Below are 11,881 nucleotides of genomic sequence, written 5' to 3'. Positions count from 1 at the left end.
AGCATGTGATGCTCTTCTTTTAATCGCCAATGTTGTACAGAGATCCCTTGATTGTGGTCAGGAAGCTTGTATGATTGGCCTTGATTTTAGTGCTGCCTTTGACCGTGCTAATCATGAGGCCCCTGTTTTTAAACTTAAACAGTTGGGAGTGGTTGGGTCGTTTCTTAGCATCATTATTCAATTTTTAAGCATTTGATCACAAAGAGTTGTTGATGGGCACCATAGTGAGTATAGGAATGTGATATCTGGTGTTCCTCAGAGTAGTGTTCTTGGCCCATTACTTTTCATACTATATACACATGACATGTGGTTTGATCTAGAAAACAAGCTTGTTGCATATGCAGATGATGCTACTCTCTCTGCATCAATTCCATCTCCTGAATGTACATCTGGGGTTGCTGAATCCCTTAATAGAGATCTAGCTAAAATTAGTGCATGGTGCAAATTATGTGGTATGAAGTTGAATCCTAACAAAACTCAAAGTATTATTGTAAGTAGGTCAAGGACCGTGGCTTCTCAACATCATGATCTTAGCATTGATAATGTTTCTTTAGCTTTGTATGACTCTTTCAAAGTTTTAGGTGTGATTCTTGACAGTAAATTTACTTTTGAGAAACACATAAGGCCTGTGTCTTCTTCAATTGCACAAAAAACTGACTTATTGAGAAAGTGTTTCAAGATTTTTGGTGTTCAATCTATTCTGAAGTGTTTTAATTCTTTCATTTTACCATGTTTCGAGTGTTGTTCTCCTGTCTGGCCTTCAGCTGCGGATTCTCATCTTAATTTGTTGGACAGCAACTTACGGTCTATTGAATTTCATATTCCTGTTCTAGATATTAATCTCTGGCACCGTTGTTCAATTAGTTCATTATGCATGTTGCATAAGATTTTTTATAATTCTGACCATCCTTTACGTTCTGATCTTCCCAGACAGTTCCATCCTGTTCGTAATACTAGGTATGCAGTTAATTCTAATAGCCAGGCCTTCTCCATCATGAGGCTCAATACTACACAGTACTTCAGAAGTTTTATTCCTCCTGTGACCAAGTTGTGGAATGATCTTCCTAATCGGGTAGTTGAATAAGTGGAACTTCAAAAGTTTAAAGTTGCAGCAAATGTTTTAATGTTGGACAGGCTTACATAAGTCCTCTTATAGTTTATACAGTAAATATCTGTTTTAATGTTAATTTTGTTTTTAGTATTTTATTTTAATTTTCATTACTTATATTGTTTATTTATTTTCTTATTTCCTTTCCTCACTAGGCTATTTTTCCCTGTTGGAGCATTTGGGCTTATAGTTTCTTGCTTTTCCAACCAGGTTTGTAGCTTAGCTAGTAATAATACATACATGCATATACCAAGGCATTTCCCCCAATTTTAGGGGTTAACCAACATCAAACAACTTAAACAAAAAAGGGGACCTTTCCTCTCTACGTTCCTCCCAGCCTGACAACAATAATAATAATGATGATAATAATAATAATGATAATAATAATAATAATAATAATAATAATAATAGTAATAATAACTACTACTTGGGATTTGCAAATCCTTAGAAGTCATGAAGTAGTCTGTAACTGACCAGTGGCCAGTCCATGAACTTACTTGGTGGCTATCCATGGCAGTAAACTTGGACACAGAAAATTTGGCTCCTTTTTGAGTCTTTCCACAGGGGTATCGGTGTTGTCACTTCCGTGGTGATCAGAAGAGGTGAGGTTTTTGAACTCTCAGGAACATAGAATAGTCATTGTCAAAAGAGTACAGGAGGCAAGATCCTGTTGTATCGGCTCAAGCGTAACAAATTGCTTTGACCGGATGTAGCAGCACTACATACTTTATATCGTGAAGAAATGCATATTTATTTAAATTGTAATTATTTTCAACTTACATGTTTTAAGTCTTCTGTTTAGGCTCATTCATTCATAGTACTGTATGATGTTCTTTATTCACTGTTGTATAACTGTGAATCCTGCAGATATCTAAAAACATTACTTTAGGCAATGGACGGGTTTACCCATAAATAAGTTTGCAAATGATAAAGGGTGATTATTACTTTGTTCTCATTTTGATAATTAATTGATTAAATGTTTGTATAATTATTGGATTCAAAGAAAGAAAGAAAAAGTATTTTTACATATTTTAGACTACAGAAGGAATTATAGGAATTTACAAATGGTAAACTTTTACCGCTTTACATGTAATTGAATTAATTCTCATTTTTTCTCCTTTAGATAATTATGCTACGTTACTATGTACATTATTGTTGACTGGAAAGGAAGCAGCAAAATAGTTTTTGTTTGATTATTACTTACAGAACATGACTTCCTTTTCTATTTTTGGATATATCAGAAATCTTTTTCCCAACGTTATCCCTACATTAAGAAGTTGGCTGCCTGATCTATCCTCCCCAGTGCCTTATAGCAAAGACATCCTCTTTTCCAAACCTCTTCTCTCCATATCATCCTTCACCTTATCTCCCCATCTAATTCTCTGACTCCCTCTCAATCATCTCCCCCTAACAGGTTCTTCCCAAACACTCCCCACCATTCATGCTCAGTATGTGCCCACAGCTTCTGAACCGTGACTCTTTTATCACCTCTGTACAGTAATCTTTACTATGTCTGCCATTCTTCTTATTTCGTCATTTTCCAATTTTTCAGGTAGTGATATTCCCATAACTCACCTCAGCATTCCCATCTCTGTTTTCTCAAGTTTTGCTTCCTCTTTTTGCCTTAAAGCCCACTTTTCCAATCTATACATTAACACTGGTCTTATTACTGTGCTATATATTTTGGCTTTTAACTTAATTGGTATTTTCTTATTCCATATCACTCCTGCTATTTCCCTCCACTCCCCCCAAGCTGCTTTTATCCTATTCCCAAATTTTGCCTCACATCCTCCCTCCTGACTTATAGTAGATCCCAAGTACCTGAATTGTTCCATCTGTTTTATAACCGAGCCTCTACTTTTATGCACAGGTATCCTGTCCCTACCTTCTTTACTGCGCACCATAGCTTCAGTCTTATTTACATTTACTCTTAAGCCAACCCTCTCCAAAGCCTCTTGACACCCCACAACCATTCTCTGTAAGTCTTACTAATTTTCAGTGGTAATCACCAAATCATCTGCTTATAGCAAGTTCTACAACTCTACATTTCTGATATCTTCACTTAACACATACATGACCACTACAAATTGAAAAATGGGCTTAAATGCTGATCCCTGGTGTAATCCAACAGTAACTTCAGAGGTTTCTGTTTCCCCAACAGCTTTTATTACTTTAGTCCTTGTTCTTTTGTACATCATCTCTACCATTCTAATCTACCTCTTTGGGACTTCTCTCTTCCTTAAGCACCAAAACATCACATCTCTTGTTGTTTTATTGTAAGCCGCCTCGATGTACAAAAGCACAGAAGAGCTTCTGATTTCCCTCTAACTTCTTTTCTTGTAGCTGCCTTACCATAAAGATGGCATCCACTGTCTCTCTCCCCTTCATAAATCCCTACTGTTGTTTCCCAATCTTTACCATCTCAATATCTCAGCTTGTATCCTCAACAACTTTTCAAACCATGCTGAGTTAGTTTAATTCCCCCTGTAGTTACTGCAATCCAGGACATCACCGTTCTGCTTAAATATAAATACCACTATACTCTCCTCCCAGTATTTAAGCATTATTTCCTCTTCCCATATTGCTCTTAATAAATGTAGCATCCATTCTCCCCCCCCCCTCAATCTCTGTAGGTAGTATCTTGAGCATTTTAATTTGAAACTGATGGACCTGGTGCTACCAGTTTTCATTTTATTTTATGCCCGCTTTACTTCTGCATTCTTTATCTCCATCACTGGCCCCTCCACTCTTTGTGCTTCTCCAAGCTCTGCTTTCTCATTTTCAGTATTCAGTAGTTATTCAAAATACTCTCTCCATCTCTTATTGTCTTCATTCATATGCAATATGTATCCGTCTCCATCCTGGATAACGCCCAAATCCTGTCTTTTGTCCTTGCCTTTTCCTCAACTTCGAAATCTTATAGATATCATTATTTTCTTCCCGCTTTCCTAACCTTTCACTTAATTGTTCTACTGCCCTCCCAATAGCTATACATACTTTCCTCATAGAATCTTTTTCCTTTTCTTTGTATCGTTCCTCTGCACCCTGTGCATGCCTTACTTTCCAGTCATTAAATGCCTTTGATTTTCTTTTAACTGACTCTTGCACCTCTCTGTTCCACCACCACTTTTCCCCTTTCCACACACCATATACACTGGTTCTTCCCACAAATTCCTGTTACCCCTACACATGTTTCTTTTATACTCACCCATATATTTTGCACTCTGTTACCCTGTCCACTCTAAGTTCAACCTTTTGTCATCTCTCTCACAATCCTCCTAAATTGCTCACCCTTTTTTCCTTTTACATCCCAAACCTTAATTCTAGGTCTCCTCTTTCTCCTTATGTTTTCTCCCTCTCATTTTAAAATCCATCTCTACCAGTCTATGTTGCTTTCCCCAAAATCACTGTATAGTTCATCACATTGTTTTTGACAACTCCTCTAATCAGGAGGTAATCTTTTGGGCTTTCCACTTCACTTTCATAGGTTATCAGGTGCTTATCCAATTTCCAAAATCAGGTGTTCATTCATGCCAATTCTAAACTCCGAGCCATTTTTAATATCTACTCTCCATCTTCATTAAATTCCAAACCCATAGATTTCCTCATATTCATCCCTTCTCTTCCCCACTCTGCCATTCATGTCTGCGCCGATGGTTAGCTTCTCCTCTTTCACTGTTCTAATAGCTTCCTCAAATTCTTGTTGAAATAATTGTTTGTCTTGTTCTTGGCAATAGTAGTTTCATTAACATGAAAATCACATTGCTTGAGGTCATTCAGAACCTAACCATCAATATTTTGTTCTTAAATATATCTAGGTGCGAATAGCATTAGGATACTTTAGGAGCACACTTTATTTCCTTTCCAAAAAATGGGGTTAGGTCCCCCTAGTATTTAATGTCCTTTCATCTATGCTAACCTTTTCATCCCTTCCATGTATCTTTTAATTTCTCTTCCCATCAATTATTTGTACACTGTAAGTACTATGCAAACTGCTTGTCTTAACAGCTTCATCCTTTTTCTCTTATTTATATTCAACATCTGCAGTGCTGTGTTTGCATTCCAACACTTGACATCCATAGACAATTCAATTATCTTTCAAATTTTTTGTGCACACCCAGTTACCTCTCATACCACCATCAATAATATTTAATAACAAAATATTCAATGAATCAACAAATTCTTTCTTGTTTCCTTTTATCCTCATTACCTCACTTGACTCACATTTATGCATTTTTTCCATATGGAAGGATTTGTCAAATTCCCCCCCTTCAGCATTTCTTCTTTGTTCCCACCTGCATGGTATCAGCTGTAATCATTAACCATTCTACATTCCAATCACATTTTTTTTCCATTTCACCACTGAACACCTTTATCCCTTGTCTTTTCTCAGACCTCTTACATCATCATTCATAAAAATGTTGAAGAGGCATGGAAACATAACATACATTCTTCTCTGTTCAACTTTCATGCTAAACTATACTCTCCTGCTTGCATGCCCAAAGGGATGCTTTGCTTCTGTCATAAACACTTTTATTATTTTCTGCAGCCTATTGTCTAAGCCATACATTTCAAGTACTGTACCTTTCACATTGTTTCTTCTATCTTTTCTGTCATAAACTTCTAGGTCTATATAATCTGCATACAGCTTTTTCCATTAACTTTTAAACCTCTCACATAAATATTTAATCTATGTACCTTGTGTGTCTAAACCTACTGTTTTTCCACTGTCCTTTTTCACTCGACTGACTTACACTTCCTGGTTGATTATTATAACTATCTTATTAACATAATGAGAATGTAGTTTTTTTAAGGATTTCTTGATGGATTATTTTGAATAAATCAAGTCAAGCATTATCAATTTGGCATCAATATTTTCTTACCAAGAAAATTAAGTATTTCTTTTGTTTTAGTACTGTGCAAACCAGTAAGCCAAATTTCTCCTCTCTCCCATCTTACCAGAATTTGCATAATTGAGAGGCTAGCAGGCTAGTGGTTTTAGCAACCGTCATCTGCAGGAGATTGGTCTTAGGCACTTACAACAAGGCATTTATCCTGGTCATCTTAGACTGATGCTAAGGTCTAGATTTTCTGGTTTTATCTATATGAAAAAGTATGGATATTGTTTTTAGCATAAATTTATATATAATATAATGCTTAAAGTTAGTTCTGGAATTGTTATACAACTGATGCTTAAAATGAAAATATCTGATAATTATTAAGTGAATAATGTACAACAGCATGTATGTAAGAGCTGTATAATTCCTTTAATGTAATATTTAAATTTGGAAATTGACATTGAAGTTTTGGTTGACATTTATTTGTACAAGAGTAAATTTTAAAGTAAATTCTGATAAAACTGTCATGTTTTGTGTGTATTGAACGATTGTTTCTGGTATAGTGTATATTGATTTTCGTACAAATATTTGGATTAAGACAATTAGGGAAATAGCTAGAAAACATTGATTGAGTTTTAATTATTAATGGTAATTGGGCTAACTGCTAAAGTTCTTCTCTGATTGTTCAAAACAGATTTGCATGACGTGATTTCGCCAATTTTTGCCCTTATTTATATGTTTCTTAGGGCAAGTTGATATTATTTAGGGTTGGTTGCTAAATAGGATTAGTTTTATGCATTGAACATTCATTAAAATGGAAGTTGAAGACCCAATGCCAATCACTTCAATCAAAAAAGAAAAGGAGAATTTGGAAGATGAGGATTCTACAGGCGTAGCTGATAGCACTTTATTTTTAGAACCACACATAGAAATCAAAACAGAACCAGAATTTATTGATGTTAATAGTATTGATGTGAAGTACTCATGCAACTCTATAAAGGTTGAGGGGGATCCTTTAAGTTGTGATAAAGACTCCATAACAAAAACTCCTGAAGAAGCTGATACATCATTAAATAAAACTGTTACAAAGCACTCTCCAATACCTATCACTCTTTTGGGGAAACTAAGTGATCCAAAGCTTACTAGTGAAAGTGAGAAAAATAATTTCAAAGAAGTGGGGCAATTTTCAAAAGAGGTTAAAACTAGAAAAAATCAGGTAACTTGTGCTGAATGTCAAAATAGTTTTTCCGACCTAAGTCATCTCAGAACCCATATGAGAATTCATACTGGAGAAAGGCCGTACGCTTGCACTGAGTGTCGAAGTACTTTTGCTCACTCAAGCCATCTGAAAACTCATATGAGAACTCACACTGGGGAGAGACCATTCACTTGCTCAGAATGTCAAAGTACTTTCTCTCTATCAAGTCATCTGAAAAGACATATGAGAATTCATACTGGGGAGAGGCCATTCTCATGCACTGAATGTCCAAGTAGTTTTTCTCATTCATATAGTCTCCAGAGACACATGAGAACCCACACTGGAGAGAAGCCTTTCAGTTGCAGTGAATGTCAGAGTAGCTTCTCTCATGCAGATAGTCTGAGGATACATATGAGAACTCACACTGGAGAGAAACCTTTTACTTGCTCTGAATGTCAAAGTAGTTTTTCTCATGCAGATAATCTCAAGATACACATGAGAACCCATACGGGAGAAAGACCATTCGTTTGCAATGTATGTCCAAATAAGTACTCTCGAGCAAGTAGCCTAAAAATACACATGAGAACTCATACAGGTGAAAAACCCTTTACTTGCCCTGAGTGTCAAAATAGGTTTGCACTTTCCAGTCATCTGAAAATCCATATGAGAACTCATACTGGAGAGAAACCATTCAAGTGTACTGTATGTCCAAGTAGTTTTTCAAACTCGAGTCATGTCAAAGCCCATATGAGAACTCATACTGGAGAGAAACCATTTTCATGCACTGAATGTCCAAGTAGTTTTTCCTTATCTAGTCACCTCAGAAGGCACATGAGAAGTCATACGGGAGAAAAGCCTTTCACCTGCCTTGAATGTCAAAGAAGTTTCACTCATTCAGATAGTCTCAAAACTCACATGTATACACATACAGGAGAAAAACCTTATTCTTGCCCTGAATGCAAGAGCTGTTTTACACAGTCACATTGTCTCAGAAGGCACATGAAAGTTCATTTCAAATAAAAGCCATTCTCAGGATATGATCACCACAGCAGCTTGTTTCATTAAGGTTTCAAAACATGGAAAATATTGACTAATACTGAAAGGAAGCAATTTTATTGGACGGTGTCAGTTTTTCTTATTTATATACTGTAATTTACACTCAATTTCCCCACAACAACTTTTTAAGAGAATGGTTAATCCACAGTTGTATGGTATTTTAGTTTTTCTCAAGTAGCCTCAAAATGCACAAGTAAACTTTAAATTAAGTCGGTTCATCTCCAATAGATATTGAAGTAAGTGTTCATATGCAGAAATTCTCATTGTGCATGAAATTTTATGAGATGAGCCATTCAATTGCAATATAGAATATTTATTTTAAGCTTTACTATGCTAAGTAATATCCTGTTTTAAGACAGTATTTTAGAAGTTATTTGTTAGGAGTATAAATTACATATCTAGTACTCTTTGGTACCTAAACATTAGGGTAGTCAATAGAGTATTGCATTGGAAACATGCTATGAATATAGTTATATTATCTTGTAATCTAAATGAATCGGGAAAACTTTTAGCTTAATTTAATCCCAGACCTTTATGCTTATTAGTATTATTTTCCTTATTCTTAAAACAAGCTTAATAATTTTGAGTTAATGGGTCAAAATCTTTGGGGATCTTTAGGATTTACTTTTAAGTTCTATTACAGTAATTTCAATTGTCTTGTACACTATGTGTATGAATGTAGTAAATTTAATAAAGATTAGTCAACAAAATGAGGTATAGATGTTCTCTCTTTTTATATATCCTGATAAATATTGTGTTTAATTCTCCCATGCTCTTTTCTTCTACAGTTTTATTTCAAAATGGCTTCTATGCATATAATTCTGTGTCAATATTAAATTGAACCTTAGCCCTACAAGTCATACTGATGAGAGAAATATAGTGTTTAAGTAAAACATTAAAGGTGTTAGAACAAATTATTATACCTTGAGGTTAATACAGTACTTCCAAGAATAACTTTGTTTTTATATCAGTAATCTTAACTTCATCTTCTACTGCAGTATTATACAGACAAGGGTTATCCTTGCTTATTGTCATACAGATTTTTCTATATCATTCGAAGGTGTATAATATAACTACCATGAATTTTAATTTTAATTTTTTGGCAAATGCACATATGATATATAGTTGACTTAAAATTATCCATGTGTACAGTATGTGGAAGGCCATTTATTTTGATGAATCTTACTATTGGAATGGTGTTTGCACAATTCTGGCCCCCTTCCCCATTAGTAAAGAAATATAGGTCTGGTTAGATGGCTACCTTAATTTAGTACCTACCCCTCAATATCCTTACAACTTGTATACATCAGTTACCTCAGTAGCTGAATATATATAGACATTTCAGCCCCACGTAAACATTTATTATCAGACAAGAGAAGAACAACAACTGTATAAAATTGGATTACTTGTATTCCAGGTAGCAATGGCAAGGCAATTGTATGTTAGAAACTATGAATATCAGGTAAGGGTCCAAAACATACTGTACATAAATAATTACGGCACTAAAGTAATTTGAAATTAAAATACCATATTAATACACAAAAGGAAATATTACTACATTATTTTGTAAAATGTTGTTGCTCTAGTTCCATATAAATAGTATTAAGTGGAGGATGGGTAGGTTTATCAGAGGTAAAGCCCATTAAACCTCTTCTTCCCTGGCTGGTGGGTCTTACCCTAGAAATTCCTTGTGGGGGAGAGTGTAAGAAAAAAATCTTTTGTTAAAGGTTGGACCCTCATGCTGCATAGATACAGTACAGTAGTAATTTGGTTTACGAGTAGGTGAATACAAGCAAATCAGTACAGCATATGAGCATACAAATTCAAATTGGTTGTGTGGGAATTTTTTACGGACAAATACTTCAAGACTAACACTAAATCCTTCACACAAACTGCCTCCCCACCCACACAGTGTTCCCTCTGTGTTGATGTGCTTTTTACCATATTCACATGCCATTTTAAAGAAAATGCAAAAGCATTTATGTAAAAAAAATATGATTTAATGTACAAATTTGGGGATTCAATTTGTGATAGTGAATGTTGTTCAAGAGAGAGAATCCTTAATTACTAGAACTTCTCATGGGAGGAAATTTTCCTCCCAAGTTGTAATTCCCCTCCTCTCTCTTCTCCCTCATGCCAGCCGAGAGACTTCTTAAGGTGAAGTGTGTGTTAGTCAATTATTTCTATTTTTCATTGCAAATTAGTTAGTAATTACCTCCGCCAACAAAGTTAGTAGGAGGTTATGTTTGCGCCCTTGTTTGTCTGTTTGTTTGTGAACAACTTTCTGGCCACAATTGTACACATAGAGTTGTAAAACTTTCAGGGATTAATTGTTAGGTTGAGATGTGGAAGTGATTCAATTTTGAAAGTCCTGTGTCAGTCGTTAAGGTCGATCAAAAGGTTGACCGAATTAATGATAACCTTAACCCCAAGTTCGCAAATGGTTATCACACAGACTTCAAATATGCCTACGGTATAAATTGATTCTGGGAAAGGCAAGCTGGTTTCAAGATATAAGCTGACATGGCAGAGGTCTGCACTCTCAGAGTGCTTTATAGTTTTTATTCATTCCTGATGTTAAGGATTATGAATTGTACAATAATTAGGCCTCCCATTAGATAACCTTTGAAAATATATGTATAATGTATGTGTATTTATGGACTTGTGTAATGCATCAAGTGAATTTCATTTATTTTTTATTGGAAAGACTGTTTAGAATACAAGTATTTTAGGTTGCTAGCTTTTTCCTAGAAAAAATTAAACGTGTAAACTGAGGTAGTGCTGTTTAAGCAATGTGATCAGAGGTATCAAAATTATTGATTTTGATATAATTTTTTCTTATGCAGAACTAGGAGAACTTAAAAGTATTGAAAAAATAATAGAACAATAATTTATAATAAACTAGTTTGTTTGCCAAACTAACAGACCTTACGTTATGTATAATGGATATTCTTTCGGCAAAGCTAGAAAGTAGCCAATTAAAGATTTTGGTGCGAGGTGGCAACCCTACCCAGACACTGGGTAGTAGGTGGCTAGGGGTACCTAGCCACCTATATATATGCTCACAGGTCGGTGATCTAGTCACTTTTTCTTTTTGGCTGGTAGGGAGCTGTTGTCTCTCCTCTCTCCTCCTCAAGGTTTAGCCGATAGACATTGACGCATTGATGCTTTATGCTCATCTCTCTTATCTCTTTTCAGGTGTGACTGTGCTTCTTGATTGATGCTCCCATGCGTTCCTGCCCTAGTCACAAGGGTCACCCTTGCGGGACTTTCATATTGTTGGTTGAGACTGACCTACACTCATTGTGTCCAGCCTTTAGTTGGCATCTCCTCTCTCAAAGAGGCTTTTTGCAACAGGCTGCGAAACAAATGTCTGGTCAATTACGAAAGTCCTCTGCCTTGGTATACCAGGCAAAGTGGAACATCTTTTGTGGTTGGTGTCCTGGAAGGGATATCTTGATGCCACTATTCCAGTAATAGCAGAGTTTCTCATATACTTTTGACAAGAAAAACTCCTTTTGATCTTGGCAGTGAAACGCTATCATTCAGCCTTAAGCCCAGCCTTTAGATTGAATAGAGTAGATCTTTCCTCTTCATTGGAGCTTTCCTTACTCATGGAATTATGAGATCGCTTGCCCCCAGTCTGAAATAAGACCTCCTTGGAATGTGATTCGCGTCTTG

At 35.6% G+C, this 11,881-nt stretch overlaps 1 protein-coding gene across 1 annotated transcript in view; it reads left to right on the top strand.

Moving 5' to 3' along the window:
* LOC137617279 (zinc finger protein 585A-like) overlaps positions 1-11,881 on the top strand; it is a 203,311-nt gene that overhangs the window by 154,964 nt on the left and 36,466 nt on the right. The window contains 1 exon segment of the mRNA XM_068347277.1: positions 6,071-8,199. Coding sequence (XP_068203378.1) covers positions 6,761-8,199 — 1,439 coding nt within the window. The 5' untranslated portion in view covers positions 6,071-6,760.

This window comes from Palaemon carinicauda, chromosome 2 (assembly GCF_036898095.1).
Source record: "Palaemon carinicauda isolate YSFRI2023 chromosome 2, ASM3689809v2, whole genome shotgun sequence".
Lineage (NCBI taxonomy): Eukaryota > Metazoa > Arthropoda > Malacostraca > Decapoda > Palaemonidae > Palaemon > Palaemon carinicauda.
The sequence above is the reverse complement of the archived record's forward strand: the minus strand, read 5'-3'. Positions and strand labels throughout refer to the sequence as shown.